Genomic DNA, 16,066 nt, shown 5'->3' with positions numbered 1-16,066 from the left:
ATTTTCATTGAGTGAAGAGAAAGTTAATGCAGAAGGTCCACTGACAAAAATGTTCTGAGCTGGAGTTCACACCTCTAAAATACCTGGTTTGACACAGAGACAAAGTGCTTATTTCAGGCAGAAGCGAAGTATGAGCTAAAATAAACACACACAAAAGACCTTACAGTTGTATTTATAGACCAACTATTAGGTATTAAAATAAGCTTTGGTAATGTAAACATTTTCAGTGTTTGATGACTACTTGAATATTCTTTGCTCAGACATGACTATGTTTCATAATGAGTGACATTACCAGAAGTCTTTTTTTTTTTATTTAAATTTTTATAATGGTAAACACTGTGCAGTGGCTTTAAGGATTCTTTGTATAAGTGTAGTGACTCATGTGCCTTCCTCATTCCCTAAACATGTGGTTTCTCCTATGGAGAGGTCACTTCATGGGGATTTGGTATAAGAGGATTTTCCACAATCAAGTAGACAGTCTGCCAAAGCTGGGTCTATCAATCATCATAATATCCAAAATCTGTAATGTAATTTCGATCTTATGGTCTGGTATTTGGCTCTGCTATTTTACCTCCAAGACTCCTGTCCACTTCTTATCACATTTTTTAATGCTCTGTGGGATTTTCATAAGTGTTCTGTCATTAATGCTGTTCATTTACTAAAATGCCAGTAAACAGTATGTGCATATTAATTTAGAATTAACAAAGAAAGATCTGAAAAAAAAATCCCTTTGGTCTTAATTTAATTGTTAACATGGAGCAAAATGGTCCCTTCTGATTTTTTTGTGTGTGTGTGAGTAACAACATATCCAGCGCTATTTGGGTTACTTAAAATTAAGTTACCTGTACTTTTAGCTCCATTGACTAGTAATACTAAACTAAGTATACTGTTCTTGAATTTTGAATTTAAAGTTAAATGATTTGTATTTTAGAAGAAAATGTTCAAATGGTGTAGCACTTTTAATGACTGTAATAATAATTACTAAGTAAAACAGTAGGATCTTGGTATATCAATTTAGAAGTAAAATTTGCTGTCAGAGCATGGATTCAAAAGTCTCAGTTCCATAGAGCATTTTGCTAGACTCAGCTGGGAACAGTGCACACAAGGTCTGATTTTAATTTGTGTAGAATTTCCATGAATAACAAAGTCTAATTAAGACATCCATTAAAAGTCCTTAACGTTAATTCAGTGTGGAAAATCTTAGAGTTCCATTGGATTTTTTTTTTTTTAACTGATGTCTTAATTAGGCGCTGTTAGGGGAAAAATTATGCAAATTAAAATCAGGGCCTTAGTGTTCTGCATTTCTTTAATTATTCAGTGCTTGTTTTACGTATATTTCAATTTCTTTATAAGTTAAGAGGGCATGTTAGGTGATAATCTGCCTATATTGTTCTCAGTTTTTCTTCATATTTTCAAGGTAAAGACCCAGCTTCTGAGAAGCATCTTACTCTCATCTCAGTTAAAAAAAAAAATTCCCTCTCAGGATTTTGTATAATAGGAGCAATGTACTATAAGTAGGATAATCCTTTCCTAATGCTGTTCATCTTCAGATAAGATGTCTCTCTTTTCCTATCTACAATATGAAAGTTCATCTATTAACAACCTTAAAAGAGAAGCTTTATAGTGTAGCTTCATCTGTTTGAACCAACAGAAAACTGAAAAGAAATAACCCTTCCATTCTTCTGACCCTGAGTTTCAGGAAAGTTGTCTATATTGGCTTGGGAATTCTTTCTTTGTCACTTTCACTTTTTTTAAATGAGAGAAACATCTGTTTGTTGGTTTATGTCAACTCAATTCCAGTAGACAAAGCTTGCAGGGTGGGCAAGGTAATATATTTGGTGGCAGCATTTTCTTGACAATATTGTTATTTTTCTCTTCCACGCTCTCAGGTAGGTACTGTCAAACTGTTTTGGTGAACACAATATACAGACAGGCTTTTTACCATCGAATGTACTACCAGTGATAAAACATGATCACTCTTTTTTTCTTGGGGGAGATATATAAAGCAGTCTTTTGCAGTGGTCGCATAACCAAAAGTTGATGGTCTTCTTTAGAAACAAATTGCTTTTTCCCTTTGAAAGGAAAAGTGGGTCTTTATTATAAACTGCAGAGTTGTTTTTGCAGGAACATTATATCTGCTTTGATGTTTAGCTTCAACTCAAAACCAGGTAATTTGCACTTCAAAATAGGGCTCTTGATATTCACCTTTTTAGCTCTAAAAATCAGGAAAAAATGAGTACTTGTTGACCTGTTGTCAACTGTTCCTTTCCAGTATCCTCCAGGGCTGCACTGATTTTGACTGTTAAGTCGAGCAACTGAGATGCTTTGTCCTCCCCACAGCAGTTTGGAGATTAATTGCATTGCTGCTACACCGATTAGAGTGAGACAGTCATGCTATTTAATGGAATATTTTAAATAAAATTAGTCTAAGATATAACTCTCTCCTAGGTCTCCATAGGGGGAAAAAATCTGGTCAGTTTTCCTGACTTAAATACCTAATTTACTCATGATGAATATTCAGGATATTCAAAAGTTCATTTTCTTTATAGAATAAATAATGTGGCCTCTGAGGCACCCAACTAAGACTTACTTCATGTCTCTAAGTTCTAATAGTTAAGTGTTCTTACCTGTTTATCTTTTTCTTTAAAGAAATGTCTACTTGTAATTTATGTGCAGGCACTTAGATAAATATTCTGTTTTATTGCTTTTTTGACTTTAAAAGTGGTACAGATTATAAAGACTAAATATTTGTGGAGAACACCCTCATAGCAAATTGTTATGTACGTTATGTACTGGTGAATTCCAACATGAGCATAATTAAAAATAGCATTCTCTGTCTAGAAAAATACATTCCAGTATTTCTTCAAACAGTGTACCCTTAGAATTTTGTCTCCCACTATGGACACTATTTTTGTACTGGGGCTAAAACTCAGATAATAATATCTTTTCTATCACTGCCTAGCGGATTTTCTCTTTAATTCTCACAAATGTCAACAATCAATGTTTTGTGTAACTCTCCATGCCCAGCAATGGAAGAGTAACTCAAAAAGCAGAGTATATTTGATTGCCCTCTGCTTCACTTCAGCACATTTTAATTTACGTTGGAAATCTTTTATTTGTAGGTGTAGGGTTGGACCTAGTTCAGCTTTTTATATCCTTGTGTGGACCCTGGAATTTTAAATGTTTAAAATATCATTCTACCTGCTTATATTAGTAAATCGTCACAAGTCGAGTGGAGATTCTAGAATCGAAATTGCCTGATGTGTGTTTCTGAGTGCACCAGTGTGTGAGCAAGGGCTAGCATTTTTGTATGCCAAAGAATAGGCCTTGACTATAAATGATGGGAATTGTTGAGTTTGATGCCTTTGGTCTCCTAGAAATTCTTGTCTTCCTTGTCTCAGTGATATCATCATTTAGGTAAACTTTGTGTTCTGAAAGCCAAAAGTGACCATGAAGAGCAGATAAGAAGGTAGCGCTGATTTTAATTCTCACTAGCTCAGTAAGGACTTCTATTTTAGCCTCGGGCTCAGCATTGAAGTCTCCACTTGAGTTTTCTGTCCAACTCAGTGGAAGGATCAGTTCTACCTGGCTCTCGGGGTGTTGTAAAGATGACTAAACCTATATAAAATGCTTTGAAGCTGAAGACTTTCTTTTAAATGCTGCTGCTTCTTATGACTACTAACCACTGACGAGCCTCTCTGACTCAGATCTGAGAGAGCTTGTGTGGCGGTTGCACACAGCACGTGGGGTCCACTCAGCTGAGTGTGCTGAGTGGAGTTGTTGGACGAGACGACTGCCTTTTGGAGTGTTTCACCCGGCATTCTGTTTTTGTTTTGTAGCCTAACAGCAGTGGTCAAGTAGTAGGGAAAGTGCCTGGCCATTTCACTCCTGTCTTGGCACCCTCTCCCCATCCCAGTGCAGTGCGACCTGTGACCCTGACCATGACAGATACTAAACCCATCACTACATCCACTGAAGGTGAGGCAGCTTCACCTACAGCAACCAGTAAGTATTTCTGTAGGAAATGAGAAATGTCCATCAAAGGCGCCATTGGATATCTGATCCAAGGTGGAAAACACGGCAACTTTTCCAGCTACCCAACCAGATGGAGATTTCTCATTTATGTGGAACTAGCAGGCATGAATGTGACCTGGCTCTCACAAGCTCTCTCTTATCAAATTTCACTCAGTGCATCCTATTTGAAAAGGGAGAAGCTTATTTGTTTGAGTAAATAGCTATAACAAAAATAATAAGTCATGCCTGCTTGTTCAAGGTATACATTGAAAATGCACTGAATAACATAACAGTGTGCAAGGTTTTTATATCACCCGAAGAGAGATTAGATAATCGTTAGTTATTGGAGCATTCCTATAGAAATTAAGCCCCTTCATGAGGCAGGCTGAATCAGTACCTCTGTAAGATAATTGCATGTTTACATCACTGCAGGTTATGTCATTGTGAGAAACAGTCACACAATGTTGGGTGGAGAAAACATTTCAGAGTTTAGTATTAGGCACATGTAAGCTACCTGCACTTTCATTGTCTTCAACTTTTAAAAAATTTTTTTGATTATTTAGCTTATTATGGTGCATCAGGTATTATGATTTTTAGCATGGCCATAACATTTTAAATGTCAGAGATTTAGCCAGTGAATTTACATAGCACATACCAATAACCCAAATGATTCCTTTGCTTCTTTGTATAGAGTACTCATAAGTACACAAGGAGTTTTTCAATTGGCTTCATCCAAACTGCCAGCTTTTTAGAACTGGAGCTGGTGTGTACAGATTGGTAAAGTGGAATGATAAAATTCCAGTCAGGAGGAATTAGCATGCTTCTCGTCAATTATACATATATCTTAAATCCAGAGCTTCTGTTTTCATTTTTAGAACAAGAAAATCCCTATGCTCTGGAAATTCCTGTGTGAAATTACAGAGATTTAGAAGTACCACTGGTTCTTTCTTTCTTGGCCATTGGAAAGTGCTCTTTTTTTGTGGCCTCTGAAAGACTAGGAAGGAACCCTACAAGAAAAACGGACAATACTTGGAGTGTACAGTGAACTCAGCATTTCTTTCTCAAAATTCATGAGGCCCCATCAAATAATAAAACCATACAAGCTTGTAATTCCCATCAGTAATCATTAATTCTCAGTAACTGGTCTGTTGATAGAGGGTCCTACACTAGTGAACGCTTCCCTGAATGCGCAGATGGATGAGACCCAGTCAAGGAAGACTAAGAATCCTTTGTGCTACAGGTTAGCTATGTACATTACAGTCACTAAAATATTACATCCAAATTTTAAAAGTGGATGCCTTGGGCATCTTTGAGCAAACAAAGTCAACAATTTAAATGAAAGCAAATAGAAAACAAAGATTTTTAAGTAGTTGAAAGTTCCAGAAACTTCTGGTACCTACTCTTATATTGACATTAATAGATTAGATTCAAGGGAAGATCAGACCGAAACGATCACAGCTTACCTATGGGAGTACTGTCAGCCTGTTTGTTAATGAATTGTTCTTATACACACATACAGGTTGATCAAAAAGAGATCTTCTTTGACTTATAAAATCACAAAATATTCAAAGGAATGTTTTGGTTGTATAAAGATGGCTGCATCAGTCCATTTTCCCCTCCTGCACAAAAGCGATATAGGGAGTCATTTTTCTTTCCTATAAACAAAGTTGTCGCTGCACCTTCCCAGGCACCACTGATGAGAAATTAGCCATTGAATTCATAAATCAGAAAAATTAAGGAAAACACAGAGGCCAAGGAAACCTCTTTCTCGTGGTTGAAAAGAAAGAATAGCGCAGACTTGGCGCCCACTCTCTAAGGGTGAGGCTCTTCTTCAGTGGTGTGCGTTGAGTTCCAGAGGTCTGGAGATTGAATAGGGGCCACTGGCTGCTTAGGGCTGCTCTGGCGTGAGCCCTTCATTCAGGAATAACTAAAAGGTGAATTGTGAGCATCTTCACTGTTTCAATTGAAAGTTGACCTAAAAAAGCCTCAATGGGCCAAATGAACATGGCAGAATTAATGTATTCGTTTTAAAAACGCCTTTTAAGAATTAATGTCTAGATTCCTCATTAATCTGATGGTTTTAGACCAAATATTACAGCTTTCTTCAGACCTATAAATGTAACATAAATGATGAAAATTTAGTTTTTCTGTTTATTCTGACATGGAACAATGAGATTGCTTAGTGCTGGGAAGATACATTAGTCCTTTCCTTTGTGAAAAGGAACAAACATCTTCAGGACTAGGGAGATGTTTTCTTTGAAAAATTCGCTCTGCACCAAAAAGTACCTGTACAAAAAGTACTTGCAAGGTGAGACCGTAATAATTTAAGGAGTGTTCACCATATGTCAACTCCCTCTCTGGACCAATCACAAAAAATTGACTTTTTGTGCTTATGGAAAAGAAATGATTTTTTTCAGAAACATTTCTAGCAAACTTAAGGTCATTTTCACATTAAATAAAATACTGAGCTAATTCATTCTATATGATATAATAAAATAGCCTTCTCCTTTATGTTAATAATATTAGATATTCTTTTTAGTAAGACTTTTGAGCAAGACATTTTTCATCCTATATCATCAAGCACATCTGCTTAAATCCCATCATTTAAAGCTTTCACTTTTTCCTGACAGACTTTTCAGTCTGCTTTTACATTTAGAATCACAGACCATCATTGATTATCCCATTATTAGACAACCAATATCTGGTAAGAAGGTACATCTAGGAAAGGGACCCTTCTATTTAGCCAGTCCTTGGTACTCCTGCAAGACTGTAACCAGAGCATGTGTGAGATGCCCACACCAAAGGATGGGATATGGTTACTGGATAGATTTCTGGGGAGGGGGATGAACCAGTCGACTTGAGGTCAACTGTCATTTATATCAGTGGTATTCACTCACACGAAAGAGAAGAGAAATAAAGACATTGTGTTTTGGTTTTTTTTTTTTTTTTTGGTTGCAAGTCCCACTTCTCTGGGTTTCTTTTGCGTGGACAGGTTGTTCATTTGATAGTTCGCAATTTTTATCTTTGTTTTTGTTCTTCCTTAATCAGCCTACACAGCCTCAGGCACATCTCAAGCCAATCGATATGTGGGACTAAGCCCAAGAGACCCATCCTTCCTACATCAGCAACAGGTGGGCAAGTTTCACCCAGGTGTGATGGTGTAGCCACGCTTTTGCATTGGTGCTTTTTCTCCATGCTGCCTCTCAGATCTTGACTCAGAACGGGGCTCACGGGGCTTCTGAGAAAGAAATTGATCATTTCATTTTCCAAAATATCTTCTCATTTATCCATTGTTTCTCGCCTCTCTGAACAGGGTGTCTCAAATTGGCTCAAGACCTTTTCCTTCTCTGTAGCATATTTCATAACATCCATGAATAAACAGTGTTTCAGCCAGAGTATTTTTCTGTCTTACTGGCTATCGAGAGCTTACCAGCCTATACCTTCCCAAGACAAAAATTGTCCATTGATTTAAAAGCCAATTAAAGTAGGAGCACTACACAATTCACAATTTGTGTTTTTTTGAGCTCTTTCATATTTTCCAGATGTTTTACTCCTCATTTTGGTATTTTAGTCCAAGAAGATGAGTTTTAAAGCTAAAATCTCAGGCGACGCATCCTTCCTATTTTAATAGGTTTAAATTGGTTTACTGATTTCAGATGTGATAAAACACTTTTTTGTGGTTCTGCTTTCTTACATCATTTATGTTTCAAGTAGCATTTTAAATTTCACATCTCATTAATGCTGTAAATTTAATGCAAATGAAGTGTTTACCCAAACTGTGAAAATATACAGCCAGGATTAATGGTAGCTTATAAACAAATTAGCCATAGTCAAAAGCGTGGACCATACAAATACAGAAATCCCACGATTCTAGTTATGGGATGACAGAAGTCATTCTAAACACTTCCAAATTTAAATATATTTTATGATGCATACGTTTGCTGCTCTCAAGTTTTGATAGCAGAGCAGTTTGAAACTAACAGTGTGCAAAATATTGCATAGGGAAAAATGTCTATAATGAATCAGAAAGAGCTGGTATTAGTGAGCTTGCTCTTCATTTATAATATAAGTTGTATGTGCAACTGAGTTTTTACAGATGTAGCGAACCTGCGCAGGTACTCATGCCAGTTTCTTTTGTTCTAGGCTTGTCCACCTAGTTTATGCTTATCACACCTATCTGTGCCTCGTGTGGAACTTTCAAGTCCTGCCCAGTTGCAGGCCAAGGTGGCAGACCGCTTATATTAAAGGTCACCACATGCAGAGTTCAGAGAAAATCGTAAAGATGATAGCTTATTCAAGATACTTGATGTTTTGCCAGGTTTAAAAAAAAGCAAAACAAAACAAAACAAGAGTGAGAGCTAACTAAAAACATCTGTACACAGTTATGAAAATACCAAATAATAATTAGTGGTTTTGCCAGCCACTGGCTTTTCAACATAATTTTCTGAAATGTTGCTTTTTTTCACCTCTAAAATTGCTATAATATGAAATGTGCTATAATTACTGTAATGTGGTTCTATTTGACAAATGTATATGTTCCTTGTGTTTTTTAAAAACATATGCAGGATTCATAGGTTTAGAAACTTATTCTCTTACAAATCATTTCACATATTTTCAGAAATATTCTTGTCATGAGACTTGCATTCTTAATGACATGTCTCTAGTTTTCAGTTAACTTTTAATTCATAGAATCGTGCCTCTGTTATTTAAACCTTTAGCCGAAACACATTTAGAATATTATAACCACTTTCATGTCTTTAGAAGCAATCTTCCCATCCTCCTGTCCTATCCTAAGGCAGCTTTAATTTTTTAATTTATAATTTATGACTGTCATTAGAGCCTCATGTAATTATGATCACAAAAATTGATTATATAAAAGTTATTTCTCCTTTCACATGTCCAAGGATAAATCAAGAAAACTTAACAAGCACCAGGAAAATACTAGCCTTAACGTAGATAGAGTTCTGAGCACATTTTAATTGAAAAAAAATATATATATATATATATGTATGTGTATATATATATGAGTTCCAGAACTACAAACTTTTTTCATCAAAGGCCACCACTTGTTATTTAAGTAGACAATGTCAAGTGAAGACCTCTTACAATATAAATATGATTAGATGGGTCAAATATGGTGTACATTTATGGAATATATAATGTGTATTGATCTTTGAAAGAAAAATTATATAAGCTTCATAATGAAAAATACAATGTTCAGTTTTAAGTGCCATACAGACAGATAATTTGTCCTCTGTATAATGAAAGAATTAGTGCTACTTTTTGAATTGAAGAAGCCCAGTATGCCAATTCATAATAAGCTACAATTTGAGGCATGCAGAAAATGAGTGTATATGCGTATCATACTATACACGTATATTACTAAACTAAGGCTCTAGTTAAAAGCTTTCAATTACTTTAATCCTTTCAAATTTTAACAGAATCCTAGAGATGAAGTTTTATGTTTACTGTCCAGGAACAGAGGGACAGAAACAGTTTAAATGACTTCAGTAGAGTAAAGGTTATTCTTTCATACAGCAGAAATGAGATTGATTTACTGTGTCCTTTCATTACTTTCCAAAGATTTAAAAGAGACCACTCTTCTAGCAGCAGGTTTTAAATGCATTTGGTTTAAAGTACTCAGTGATGAATGGAAAGAAAAATCAAGGGGTACATGAAATAAAGGTAATCAATCATTTTATATTAGCTAGGAGAAATTCAAAATTAGAAAGGCAATGGTTTTAGTCTGAGAGAGTTCTCTTAAACATTCCCCTTAGCTTTTAATATACATGACCCCTTAAGAATAAATATTGTCACCAGGTACATTCTTCAGTTTATTGGTGACTGCTTTATAAAGATTTATCCTTTCAGGTTATGAAAAGTATTGACGTGCATCGTTGAGTGCTATTTTTTTCTTAGAAAAGAACTTTAATATAGCCTACATAAATTAGAGATAACAATAAATTTTAAATTGTTGAATAATTTTGACTATCTTATAAATAATCTTTCCACACAATGACACTAAAGCAGAGCTTTCAATATAATTATTCCTAACACACAAGGGCACTGACTTCTTAAATTAAGATGGGAAATATTAAAATTAACCCTGTACTCCACTGGTAAGAGTAATACATTCATTTTGGCAAATCTGAATACGAAAAGCATAAGCTTTTATAACCATTAACTTGGTATACATGCAGTTGTTATTAGTAATTATACATCACTGTGCTCCTTTTTATAATGATTATTACTGATCAATACTGGTTGCTAACTGCCTTGAAATAGTAGTTTTTCTGACACAGGAATTCCACTACCATTATAAATGTGATATCTTATTTGAATCTGAAAAATAAAATCACATAATCTTGGAGAATATTTCAAAAAAGATTTCTTTAAAACAATTGATTATTTTCCATTAAAAACAGTCCTCTAATTAGTCATAATAATCAGCTCATGCCAGCTGATCAGAACTTTAAAGTTTCCCTTTATCTCTTAACTCAGTCTTGAGGAGTGTTTTTCAAGGTCTGGAACTAGACTGTCTTTGAGATGATTGGCTTATTTAATGCATTCACTATTGGCATGGGGGAAATCTTAAAATCAGAACTTCAATTGGAACTTCATTCTTTAACTTTTCTATTGGACGATGGTGTGGTGGCTTGAAGAACTTGTGGGTTTTTGGCAAACCGAACTCTTTAGTCTCTGCTGAGAAATGTCTTTTTATGATTTGGAACTTTTTCAGAAGTGTCAAGGACCTCCTCTCTGGCTTAACTTCACAGAAGTTTAGTAAAATGTGGTGTTTCCTTTCCTCCTTATACTTCCTGAACACACTGTGCACATTCATTATGATAGGCAATGAAGAAACCACACTTCCTAAATTTCATCTCCCCAAGAATATGGGAATTATATAGCAGAGTATTGGGTATTGCTTAGAAAATGCAGAAATTATTGTATAATCCAGTCCAGCAATTTTAGTATAAATGGCAAATATGAGACAGCTTACTTGAATTAGCACCAATTTCATATCTGATCAGCCTCATAATGAATTTGCTAAATTGCAGGCCTTCTTTCTTTGTAGTCATGGAAAGTTTGGTAATATAAAAAGGTCTAGTTAATTTGATCACCGTTATACTCGAGTGTAAGGCCATAATAAAAGTATAAATCCTTACTGTTATACATCAATACAACATATTTTAAAAACCCGTATTGAAAGTTGGAAGAAAAGTTTGTAGCTAAGAAGCTTCTTGTTTGGAAATAAAAGATTACTATTCGAAGTAATTCGATTACTATTCAAATCAATTACTATTGATTACTATTCAAATACTATTACTGTTTGAGTGTCGTGTAGGCAAGGATAATGATCCAATCTTAGGTGTTTCCCCTTGGGCAGATTTTTGAGGGAAACTAGATGGTCCCCACGCTTGTTTTTCTGAAACTCATTGAGTTGGGCTAAGGTACATATTAACCTTTGATATAGATTTGAGATTTGAGATGGAGCAAATGGGAGGTCACTTTTGCCTTCCCTGAGACAACAAAGTCAAGTCAGCTCTAGTTTATAAGATACAAGGCTTATTTTCATAATCTCAAAATTATAATCTCCTGACTATATATGCTACTTATTATTAGAGCTAATGAATCAATGGGCTGATCAACTCAAGTCCCTGCATTACGTCTCACAGTTGCATGGATTTTACTGGTGCCCGGGCTTCCGCATGTTACATCTCTTGCATGACTGTATGATGCTCTTATTTCAATTTCAATCACTGGGCTACTTTCTATGAAAATGTTTTCAACACTTTTCTTGATAAAAATTTGAAACTAGAATTTGAAAGGACTTTTCATGACACTAAAAATTTCTGTTACACCCAATGGCCTTTTTAAGACGTTGCCTCTGTAGGATTTTATTTTTGTTTATCTAAGATATTCATTGAAATCCCTTTATAATATTTGTCCTGACAAATGGCAAAGCCAAAGCTAGATACATTAAAACCACTGGCAAGGTAGTCTTTTATTAAAGGCAAGCAATTGAAAGGCCACAAGTAGACTATCAACAAACTTTTCAATAAAGTCAGGAAGCAGGCTATCAACACTTGGGCTGTTCTTATTGTGTCTGTTATCATAATTGACAGCTTGACGTAAAACCCTATCACATGACTTCTGGGTAGGTATGTAAATGGATAAGAGGTCACCTTTCACATATGCTAGCTGGAAAGGAAACACATTTAAAGGAAGTTTCACTCAAAATAATGGCTATGCAAATGTTTAGCTTTTTGGCTAGTTCTTAAAATAAAAAAAAAAATAAAAAACCTTCCAAAGTCTGTCTTTTATCATTCATTCATTCACTTACTTTTATTGGGTATCAAAGGCTAATATCCAGATAAATTATTCTAGATAACATAAAAATAAAATTGTTTACTGTAACCTTAAATTTCAATCAATGCAATCACAAGGGAGACAGTTTTCTTTTCTGAAATTTTAACTTCAGAAGGTCTAAGCAGAATCAGGGAAATAAAGGAAATTATGAAGAGTTATAATTACAGACATTTTAGCCTTAAATATTCTTGAGCTGCACGTGAAAAGTAGGGTAGGAAAAGAATAATGACAGGCAAACTTGTGTCGTGGGAGAGAAACAGGGATTAGGAGTCAGGAGGTGTGGTTTTAGTGACATGACAGGACATGTCTAACTTTGGACAGGCCTTTAAACCTTTCTGTCCTGTGTTCTTATCTTGGAAAGGAAAATGAAGAGGTTGAACTACATGATCTCCAAGTTCCCCTGAAATCTTAAATTTTACAGGTGAAAGTAGCCTCCATTTAAAAATTAAAAAAAAAAAAACTTTTCATTTTCTAGTTCTTATGATTTATGGTCAGTAGTGTTTGTTTAGTTCATAAACTATGCATACCCATTTAACTTAATCCTACCGTGTTTATTAAATTAAATAGCAAGAAGCACGGTTTTCAGAAATTGATATTAGACGTAACTTTAAGGTACCAGGATGACCTTGTATATCTTTTTCATTTTTATATGTTTACACGCTCCACCTGTATCACAATTTCATCATGACCATTTTGTTTGTTCAGTAAAGCTACATCCTTTTCATTCAGAGGCCATTTTATTTGCTCTCTGGTAGGTGATTAATAAACTAAAAATCAACTGATCTAAGAGTTAAGAGGAAAATATGAATCCTGAAGGATTAATCTTTTTAAGCACCCCACCCCCAAAAGCACCTCCAACCCCCAAAAATCTGTTTCTTTGGGGGCTATCTGGAGAAATGAAGAAACCTAAAAGAACATAAAACACACCTTTCAAGATATTCCCTTGAGGGTCCCTGTAAGCTTAAAAAAAAGAAAAGCAAAAAGATAAATTTACCTGTGTTGATTATTCTGTTTACAGTTTAATGGCTTATTGGTTAAACGGAAAGCTGTTGTCACCACAAGGGACTGTTAGTACTGTTTGCTGAGTCCAGCAAAGTAGAACATTTTCTTACCTTCTTTCTTTTGTTCCCAAAGCTATTTGTGAGGCATTTAACAAAAGCCCATGTTAATAACAATGGAGGGCCGTCATGTGAATAAACAAACTCTTACTCTGAAAGCACAGGCAATGTTGATTCTACCTGCATGAATATTTGAGTGTCGTGTAGGCAAGGATAATGATTCAGATCTTAGGTGTTTCCCCTTGGGCAGATTTTTGAGGGAAACTAGATGGTCCCCATGCTTGTTTTTCTGAAACTCATTGAGTTGGGCTAAGAACAAGGTTCTCATTCCAGAGATTTTAGGGACATCATCTTAAGAACATATGCAGTGAAAACTTTACCTTCCCTTCTTTCTTAGTTTGGATTTTTTCAACCCCATCCCTTCACTCATAGCTTTTTTGAAGGAGAATCTTAAACTTCCTTACCTCACCTTCTGTTTGCTTTTGGAAATCTGGGCATAATTGTTTTAATATAAAATTTACCTTAATTTTCTAGACAATCTTATTTCATGTTTGTGGTTGCATATAAATTAAAGAATTAAAATTATTTATATGTGTGCATTTCTGTGAGGATGTGCATACGATCTGATCTGTCAAAGAGTCTGTAGTGTTACAAATGTACGAGTTGCTACAAACACACAACTTTAACAAACTAAATTTCTAAACTACTTTGCCCCTGGTGTTTTTGATTACTATAGGGGGAAAAGTATCTCCCTATTTTTTGAGGAAAAATACTTGGAAAAATCACTAGGGCGTTATTGAAGCTTTGCAGAAAATTTTTATGTTGATGAAAGGCATGTATTTATGTACCACTTTAAATTAAAGGTTTAAAATTTAATTTAAAAAAAGAATTGATAGCTAAATTACATAACACCTACTCTCTCACAGGACAGAAATTGAGGAATCACTACCCTAAACTTAAATAAGATTATCACCTATTATTTTAAACATTTAAAGTCTAAAGTAAAATCCATTTTGGTTAGGAATTCTGAATTATACTAATACCAAGAATATTTAACATGTTCCAAACTTAACCTTTCATCACCTGAGAATCTGTTCAAAATTTGCTGAGTCAGGACTATCTTATTCAAACAAGATTCTTAGGAATTGATTTTATTAGGAAATAGTATCATGGAAATTTTCAGTGACTATACAGTTTCTATTTTAATTTTATTGTTTCCCCTGTCCACACGATCACCCTTAAAATTTTGCTTAATCAAGAGGTTAATTATTAATTCAAAGGTTCTTGGTCAAGTAACCTTGTTAAGTAAGTTATAACATATAAGCAGGTACAAATGCTTCTCCTCAGAAACTTTTGGAAATGTTGATAATGCCAGTGCACAATCTAAATAGCTAAATAAGTTTAAATTTTATTTTATATTTTCAGTAACTGAAAGGAATAATTCAATACTAATTGATATCCTGCCCATTTCTTTGGCATGTAGATTATTAAATATACTCAGTGATCATTTTTTGTGTATTTAAGCATAATTATCTGTTTGGGAGAAGATGTTTGATCGCATGTACCTTAAGTGTGGTTGAAAACGAATAGCTGTAGTCAGGTTTCATCCCTTTGAGACTACTGTTAGGAAAGAAAAGTCCAAAAGTATGTTGAGTTTAAGTGTTCAACAGGTGGCCAAAGACAGCCCACTTGACATTTTGGAGGGCTGATTAACAAAGAAACAAACAAAAAATTAGCAACATGAACAACAAAAAACTAACTGATTTACATATGCATTCTTCCAAGGAGACAATAGTGTCCCCAGTTGTCTGGGAGACAACAAGCCAATCAGTGAGTGATATTTAGGTCACCTGGCTTTGTGAAAATAGCTTCTCTTTTTGAAAATTTCTCCAATATAACCTGAGAGGCTCATAGAAACTAACCTGAAATTAATTATTAGCAGAATTAACATGTGCTCTGCCTAGAGCTCTGCTCTACGCCTCCCTTCTTCAGAATGTTTACTTGACTCAAAACTAGCACGAGGGCAGAGTCTATGAGTGGTCCTTAAGGTAACCTTTATACGAAGCCAAGCTTCTTGAAATGTTTTTAGATTGTTTTCATAGTATTGCTTGAAAAGAATACACTTTGAAGGAGACAACTGACTACTGTTACTGAAGAAATAATTTTTCAAATTGCCCCATCACATTGCATTTCTGATTAGATGCTCCATTTTGAGCACTTTTTAAAAATCTTGCCATAAAATTTTCTCCTTTATGCAAGCATTAAGGTCCATTTTAAGAATATTTTTCATTCTAATTTAATTTCTTTACTGATTTATGGCTTATTTATGACATATATTCTAAGCAAAATCTACATATCTTTCAATCTATCTGTCTACATTAAGGGAATTTTTCAGCTTTTTAATTAGTTAATTAATTGATTAATTAATTTTCAGTTCTTTAATTTATAAAATTACTTTTACCTGAAATATCAGTATAATTAAAATACATGTTTGGGGAATTTTAGGTGGTGTTTTTGGAGCCTCATAGATCTGTAGAAAAATGAGCAAAACCAAATATTCTGAAACTCCAGAATCACTATTACCTAGAGTATATAGAAACTAGAGTCTAAAAGGAAAAGATTCT

At 34.6% G+C, this 16,066-nt stretch overlaps 1 protein-coding gene across 12 annotated transcripts in view; it reads left to right on the top strand.

Annotated features, from left to right (window-relative positions):
• NFIB (nuclear factor I B) overlaps positions 1–16,066 on the top strand; it is a 236,558-nt gene that overhangs the window by 199,013 nt on the left and 21,479 nt on the right. For 6 of the 12 annotated variants that reach the window (XM_082467953.1, XM_082467947.1, XM_082467955.1 and 3 more), the window contains 2 exons: positions 3,840–4,005; positions 7,063–7,145. The exons of 3 other annotated variants lie outside the window; for them this stretch is intronic. In XM_082467953.1, coding sequence (XP_082324079.1) covers positions 3,840–4,005; positions 7,063–7,145 — 249 coding nt within the window. The remainder of the gene's footprint in view (positions 1–3,839; positions 4,006–7,062; positions 7,146–16,066) is intronic. 3 more of the 12 variants (XM_082467956.1, XM_082467951.1, XM_082467957.1) reach the window with 1 other exon arrangement.

The sequence above is a fragment of the Balaenoptera physalus genome, assembly GCF_965194825.1.
Source record: "Balaenoptera physalus genome assembly, chromosome: 7".
NCBI classification, from domain to species: domain Eukaryota; kingdom Metazoa; phylum Chordata; class Mammalia; order Artiodactyla; family Balaenopteridae; genus Balaenoptera; species Balaenoptera physalus.
This window is presented reverse-complemented; position numbering and strand designations above follow the sequence as displayed.